Below are 8,075 nucleotides of genomic sequence, written 5' to 3'. Positions count from 1 at the left end.
TCAACGGTTTTTCTTAAGCACACGTTGCACATGCGTATACAGTCATGTGTTCAGCCATCACAGTTTTCATTTCGACTCGACAGATTGACTGAGCACAATTAAATATGTTCGGTAAATATAAATGTTAAATTTTAACTAAAGACCTTAAGCTATGATTACCACAAGATATATTTTGTTTGGGAATAATTATTTAATAATAATTATTTATAAGTCATGTATAATTATATATTTATATATAATAAATTAAGTCATTTTTGAGCCAATATTATATTATATAAAATTATTTATAAGGTACATTTAAAATCAACCTTGGTTGGCCAAAGTGCTGCACATGACGTAAAAAACAGGAAATAAAACAAGAAAACAAATAATAATATGTATATGAATAATATGAGCATTTTCCACAATTTGTCAAAATTATTATTTTATAGTCTTTTATTTCTTCACACTGAATTTCTCTTTATATGAAATAAAATTATTTTTGTCATTTGTTATATCTTGACTAATGAGGGCCTTGCTTATTTAATATGCCCTTTTATATGGTATTTTTATTATATTTTTTGTAGCTCTGTTTTTATTACATTTCAATTTGCGTCTCATTTACATTATTTGTAACTCATCATTTAATGTTTTGCTTTTATTGGCCTCAGATTCTGTATTCATTTATTTATTTATTTACAGTTATGCTATACAATAGGAGTCTTGTAGAAATAAACTTGATACATTACAATTAAATACTTTATACTTTAATATAATATTATATTAATACACTGTAATATTAATTACATTTAAAATACAATAATGAAAAACATAACACCACAACATGTTAAAAATAATACTAAAAATCACACATCACAATATATATTTACATTTTTAACAATTACTAAAACGTTTCACATTTACTGACCTCATATTCTGCTTTCATTTATTTATTTTTACACTATACCCTTGTTTAAATAATTTTATATATAAATTATAAAATAAAAAACGAACACTGCATACTATAATATAATATTGATTACATATTAAATATAACATATAAAAATACAATACCACAATATAATCTTGACAATAATATAAAAAGTCACACACATTACAGTGTAATTTTATAGTGATATTAATAAAAAATAAATATATCTGAATAAACTGATTAAAATAACAAATAATAAAATAAACAATTTAAATAAACATCTTGTTTTTATGTTTTGATGTTTATGTGTTGGTTGGGGTATTTTCTGAGTAAGTGAATATTACAAATTCAAATTATACAATTCAACACAATTTTTATTACATATGTTTGTAAATCCAACTCATTTACGTTTGTACAGTCTATCAAAAAAACACAATTACAACAGTTAGATTGTTATCATTTTCACATCTATATGCTGTTGACCAAAAACTCACGTTCTTAAAAAATGTGTGACGTCACGTGGACGGTGTCCTCCGAGGGCCAGTGCGCGCCGCGCGTTTGCGTATCCGCCCCCTTCTGTCCTGCTCCTCGCTCCCTCTCTCGCGCACACACATGCACGTTCACGGAGAATGAGATGAGAATGAGATGAGAACAGTCATGGAGGAGCTGAGCGCGGTGGGAGAGCAGGTCTTTGATGCCGAGTGTATTCTCAACAAACGCCTGAGGAAGGTAACAAACGCGCACACAAACACACACGTGAATCCGAATGCGTGCGCGATCCTCAACGCGTGTTTGATTTCCACAGGGCAAACTGGAGTATCTGGTCAAGTGGAGAGGATGGTCGTCCAAGTAAGTGAGAACTGATACATTTACTGCCTTTATTATGTATGTATGTATGTGTGTGTATATGTAGACCATATAGGCGATATATATGTGGATTATATAGACTGGTAGTTCACCAATGCAGCGCCTTTTGCCAGTAAACATCCTTGAGTGTGAATCTCGAGGAAGGGAGAGAGAGAGAAACAATGAAAACAACAACAACAGCGTGTTGCGCGTTTAATTTCGCGTCCACGCGTGAATTCGTGCACTGCTCTCTACTTGATCACACTGCATCGGATCAGATCGCCTTTGCCTCGTTTTTAGCATTTCTCTTTGTCTTCCAAGTTACTTTTGCCGTGTCTTTTCATCAAGTTGTTTTTGTTTTTTGCTTTTGTTCGACTGTTTAATCGCGCTTGGTGACACATAATCGACAAATAAACGTAAAGAAACACAAAGATATTTTAGTGTTGTTATTATTGTTATTATTTCAGTGATAAATATCGTCAATTAAGTTCAGGAATCGCCTAATGCGTTACAAAGCAATGTTACAAAGCGCGTTACATTTGTATCAGTTTTAGAACGCTTTTTGTTACTTTGTAACAGTTTGTTCTTTTGTAACGCAGTTTGTAGAACGTGCAGCTCGTGTTTTGTTTCTACTTTTTTTTTTTCATTAAAAACTCCAGCTGCCCCCAACCCCCCTTAATGCCCCCACTCTTGCTCTCTGTTACATTGTCGCCCCCTTTTTGCCCCGTCTATGGGCACTTGAGCTGTCAATCACACGAGCCACACCTCCCGCGCGCGCTTCCATCTGCTTCATTGATCATTTACATCGCACATCTATTTTTTATTCGTTAATATTACTTGTTCAACCAAAATCATAAATTGGCCAGAACTCTCTGGGTACAGTGTCTAAAATGCTCTAAATAATTAAAATGAGGGACGAGAGGTGAATTCTTGATGTTTAACACTTGATATATTTCACAATATAAGACATTTAATACATTTTTGTTTCCATAATGCACATTTTAAATATTGTGAATGGATGTAAGTGAAGTTCTCAGCACATTTTCTTGGTCTGTTGTGATTGATGTATTCATCACGAGGTTTTAATAAATAAAGGTAATTGTGACTTTTTATTTCACAGTTCAGAAAATAAAATGTGGGAAATAAACTTGCGATTCTTAGTCCAAATTATGATACAAACTTGCAGTTGTTTTTAAAAAAGACCAAATTGTGAGATAAATAGTTGCTCTTTATTTATTTATTTTATTATTCAATGGTGGAAGCAAAATAAACAAAATTATGAAATATAAACTTAGACTTCTGGGGAAAAAAGTCAGAAATCCTAGATTCTGACTTTTTTCTAAGAATGTAAAAAAAATTGTGAGATTAAAAAGTTGTTATCATTGTTATTTTTTTATCCTCCAGCTGACACTAAAAAACAGATTTGCGACATGTTATCTCAGAATTCATAGAAAAAAGTCAGAATTGTGAGAAAAAAGTAGTAGTTACCTTTTTTTTTAAATTTATTACATGGTGACAACAGGCTTCCATATTAATTAATCCATGCACACTGTTTAAAAAAAGTTTATCTTTCATCTTAATCTTTAATCAAAATATAACAACTTTATCTGACATTTTAGCCACCTGTCACTTTTCACTATCCAACGAATTCCTGTTGGATAAAATCAAGCTTCGTCTTACATTTTTTTTTTTTCCCCCTGCTGGATGTAGCAGCAGTAGTTATGGAAGTAAAATGAATGCGTTTCATGTTGATTTTGAGTAATGCTGGGTTAAGGGCGTCTGTTTTGATAGATCACTACTTTTTTGTGTGTTAAATGAAATCCAGACGGTCTAGACTCTTTGAAGTGCCCTTTTAAGTAAACTGTCATCTTATCTCTCTTTTTTTTTTCCCTTTGCTATATAACGCCAACCAGGCTGCGCCTGAAGTCCAGTTCAACTCCACATACCTTCTGTGTACATTTACAGTAGTAGATGCAAAATTGCTATCCAAATTATATTCAAGGGGTGGTACACAAATAACTTGTTTTGCATGCTTGGTTAGGCTGATTTAGTTCAAGCAGCGTCTTGTGGTGTGACATGCTGTGTTTACAACTATTATAAAGCAATTTGTTATGTGCATATGATTCATGTTATTTGCAAGGTTATATGAATTACATGTACTTTAAAATGTCATTTGTCAGACTTGAAAGAAATGTTATAGATTTTCCCTTGTAAATAACCCTCTTTTTGATGCTAAATGAAAACTTCATGAGCATGTTATGTCATCTACTCACATACTAAAGAAGCCAGCGTCTGTGTTTCAGGCATAACAGTTGGGAACCTCAGGAAAACCTTCTTGACCCGAGACTATTGGCTGCGTTTAACAAGAGGTAAGAGGTTTCTCCCATTGGACGAGCAAGCCTGTGTGCGAGAGCAACGCCCCCTTCCCCATGTGCAAACAATATGGGCTGCAACGCTTGGGAGGGCGTAAATGGGGCTCCATTCACAGGGCCATTCAGAGGCTGCAGACGTGTCCGGGCTCACGAGTTCCTCTGAAGCCTGACTGAAAATCAAACATTGTTAACATTTTCAACGGGAACTAGTTTTAGAGTTTTCTGTCAACGTTTTACATTTGGTTTCACAGTTTATAAAGGATAGGTGTGAAAAGGAGACTTGAGCCACTTGAGAAACGTAACCACATGTTGACACCAACTTGCTTCTGTTAAAAAAAATATAGATTTTTACATTTTCAGAAGAATATTTGTCTAAATATGGCTCGGAATCCATCCTTCAATGCAAGTACATGGGAATTTTTTTTTTTTTTTTCCTGTTTTATCGTTCACAAAGCAAATACTTCTTTATTTGAGAGTTGTGACCCTGGACCACAAAACCAGTCTTAAGTAGCAAGGGTATATGTGTAGCAATAGTCAAAAATACACTGTATGGGTCAAAATTATCGATTTTTCTTTTATGGCAAAAAAGAAACGCACAGCGTTAGTAATATGCATTGCAAAGAACTTCATTTGGACAACTTTAAAAGCAATTTTCTCAATATTTTGATACAATATTTTTGCACTCTCAGATTCCAGATTTTCAAATAGTTGTATCTTGGCCAAATATTGTCCTATCCTAACAAACCGTACATCAATGGACAGCTTATTTATTCAGATGTATACATCTCAATTTTAAAAAATTGACCCTTATGATTGGTTTTGTGGTCCAGGGTCACAAATCATTCATGTCTGGATAACAAATGTTGCTCTTCTTAGGAAACACCACTTTTTGCTAACACATCTGCCGAAAACAAAGAAAGTAATGTTTCTTTGTCCAAATTAGAACAACAGAGAGTTGTAACAGGAAGTGAGGAAAAAGAACAGGAAGTGAAGAGGCTTAAATTCATAAAAACAGGAACTGAATTTCACAATTTTGCTATATATTAGCAAAGACTGTTAAAATACTGTTAAAAGAATACTTTATTTTCCCAAAAATTATAAACCTAAAAATATTTTTATTGTTAGTTTTATTTGTGATTTATCTTTATTTAAATCCTCTTTATGCAAAGCACTTTTGATTACTCTTGTTTATAAATTATGCTTGACTAATGGCTTTTAATACCGCAGTAATGGTCACAAAACCAGCTGTAAAGGTACTTTACATTTGTGGTCCAGGGTCACTTATATAATACAATTTAATAAAAGCAAAGACTGTTGAACATAATTTTCTAATCACTGCTTTTTTTTGTAATTTTTCCCAAATGTTTTGTCCATTCCTAGGGAGCAGGAGCGGGAACTCTTGATCCGCAAAAAGGGGAAACGGCCTCGTGGACGACCCAGAAAAATACTGGTAAGTATATTTAAAAAAAGCTTTAGATCTGGTGGGAAAAAAAAATGCACTGCCCATTATGTTCTCACCATTTTCGCTATGTTCATTTCTCAGGAAACCATTCCAGCGGTGTCCAAATCAAGCAGCTCGTCCTCATCGTCCTCATCTTCTGGTTCATCATCATCTTCCTCGTCTTCTTCATCTTCTTCAGATGATGACGATGATGAAGATGATGCCGACAGGAATCCGAAGCCGAGCCCTCGTCCACGAGAGCACCATCCGGTCCCTCAGAAGAAAGCCCAGATCGTGGTAGCCAAGCCGGAACCGCCGAAGAAGAAGCGAGGGAGGAAAGCGATTCCTCCAGAGCTTAAGGCGCAGCGTCAGGCCAAAGGTCCTCGGAAGATTCTAAAGCCCATTTCTAGAGACTCGGAGCTCCGAGGGAGCATAAAGAAACCGCTCATGCCTGCAAGCTTCACCTACACCGGTTTGAACCGAAACTCTGGAAGGGAGCCGATGGCATTGCAGAACAGAGGTTCTTTTACCCAAAAGAGTTCCTTAAGTTCTTTGGGACGCTCTGTCGGATCTGCCTCGTCGCCTACTACGTTGAGTCGGCCTCCGCAATCCAAAACCGCTTCGGATTTCAAGCTCTCCGTCTCGGATATGAGCAGTGGAGGCGTTGACCCCAAAACACCCACGTGCAAATCTCCAGGAGTGGCTGCGTTGAATATTCACAGCAGCAATGGACAGACATGTCCACAACTTTCTCCGAATGTCCCGAAGCCCTCAGATCAGACTCTACTTCAAAGATCAGGATCTCTTCAGAAATCCCCATCAAGCTCGTTTTCCTCTCTTAAAACTCCCTCCAGCCTTCAAGCTCTCAATCTGCAGAGCGTCAACAAAACGGCTCAGGGTAATGGGAACTCCACAAACGACGGTTCCTACTTGAAGAGCACCTCCACGCCTAGTAGAAAAAGCTCTGGGTTTAATGCAAGACACGAACAGAGCCCCGCACCGAATACGCCAAGTAAATTCCCAACTAATCAACAAGTCCTTAAGAGTCCACAACGGGATAAATCCAAAGCGGACGATTTGTCTGAAAGACTCGGGAAGAAAAATCAAGGTAGAGCGGAGAAGATTCTGGTTCCGACATCCGAGGGCCGAGATCAATCAGCGCAAGACAGATCCTCGTCTAAAGACGCCGGGAAACCAAGCAAGACCCTAAGTGAGTTGAGCACCGGAGAAGAGGGAACCAGCTCGGATTCTGACCAGGATTCCTCATTTCCGAGCGTCAACCGTGACTTGGCCATCTCGGTGCAGGCGGGTCAGGACTGGAGGCCGACACGAAGCCTGATTGAACACGTGTTTGTCACCGACGTCACTGCAAACCTGGTCACCGTAACGGTGAAGGAGTCGCCCACCAGCGTTGGGTTTTTTAGCATCCGCAATTATTGAATGTCGACAACTGGAACTGCTGCCACTCTGGGATAATCGGGAGAAGTTTCGAAGGAATCAAAGGAACTGTTTGGTGCTTCTCGATCTTTGGATTTTACTGTTTTTTACTTGTTTTAACTCAAAATCACACTGTTTGTAGTTGGTCAGTTTTGGAGTTCTTTATAGGAGAAGTCCACTTCCAGAACAAAGATTTACAGATAATGTATTCACCCCCATGTCATCCAAGATGTTCACGTCTTTCCTTCTTCAGTCGTGAAGAAATAGTTTTTTGAGAAACATTTCAGCATTTTTCTCCATATAATGGACTGATATGGGGCCCTGAGTTTGAGCTTCTAAAATGCAGTTTAAATGTGGCTTCAAACGATCCTAAATGCGGTTGTAAACACATCCCAGCCGAGGAAGAAGGGTCTCATCTAGCGAAACGATCGGTTATTTTCATAAAAATTATACAATTTATGTATTTTTTTAATGTCACTTGTCTTGTCTTACTTTGCCTTGACTGTTTTTGTTCCGGTTCATGACAGTTAGTGTATGTCGAAAAACTCCCATCTCATGTTCTCCCTCAACTTCAAAAACATGCTATATTACTGTTTCACCTTTTTTCTTAAGGGTGTTTGATCTTCTTTGTATGTTCACTTTGCAAAGACTGGGCCGGTACTTCTGCTGTGACGCAGGATGATTTTGAAATGATTCTTGAAGTTGAGGGAGAAAATACGATCTGAGTTTTTGACATACCCTAACTGTCTTGAGCCAGAATACACAGAGTTCAGGCAGAGCAAGACAAGACGAGCGTTTGAGATTAAAAAGTATTTAAATTGTATTTTTTTTAAAAATGAAAATAACCGATCGTTTCACTAGATAAAAGCCTTCTTCCTCGGCTGGGATTGTTTGAAGCCGCATTTAAACTGCATTTTGGAAGTTCAAACTCGGGGCACCATATCTGTCCATTAAATGGAGAAAAATCCTGAAATGCTTTCCTCAAAAAACATAATTTCTTCACGACTGAAGAAAGAAAGACATGAACATCTTGGATGACAAGACGGGGTGAGTACATTGTCTGTACATT

At 36.9% G+C, this 8,075-nt stretch overlaps 1 protein-coding gene across 1 annotated transcript; it reads left to right on the top strand.

The window, feature by feature from the left end:
- Positions 1–1,459: 1,459 nt before the first annotated feature.
- cbx2 (chromobox homolog 2 (Drosophila Pc class)) lies at positions 1,460–7,841 on the top strand. Its single transcript, XM_051106747.1, has 5 exons — positions 1,460–1,639; positions 1,716–1,759; positions 4,060–4,125; positions 5,509–5,578; positions 5,672–7,841. The coding sequence occupies exons 1-5, from the start codon at positions 1,556–1,558 to the stop codon at positions 7,007–7,009; spliced, it is 1,602 nt and encodes a 533-aa protein (XP_050962704.1). The 5' UTR covers positions 1,460–1,555; the 3' UTR covers positions 7,010–7,841.
- The last annotated feature ends 234 nt before the right edge of the window (positions 7,842–8,075 follow it).

This window comes from Labeo rohita, chromosome 3 (assembly GCF_022985175.1).
Source record: "Labeo rohita strain BAU-BD-2019 chromosome 3, IGBB_LRoh.1.0, whole genome shotgun sequence".
NCBI classification, from domain to species: domain Eukaryota; kingdom Metazoa; phylum Chordata; class Actinopteri; order Cypriniformes; family Cyprinidae; genus Labeo; species Labeo rohita.
The sequence above is the reverse complement of the archived record's forward strand: the minus strand, read 5'-3'. Positions and strand labels throughout refer to the sequence as shown.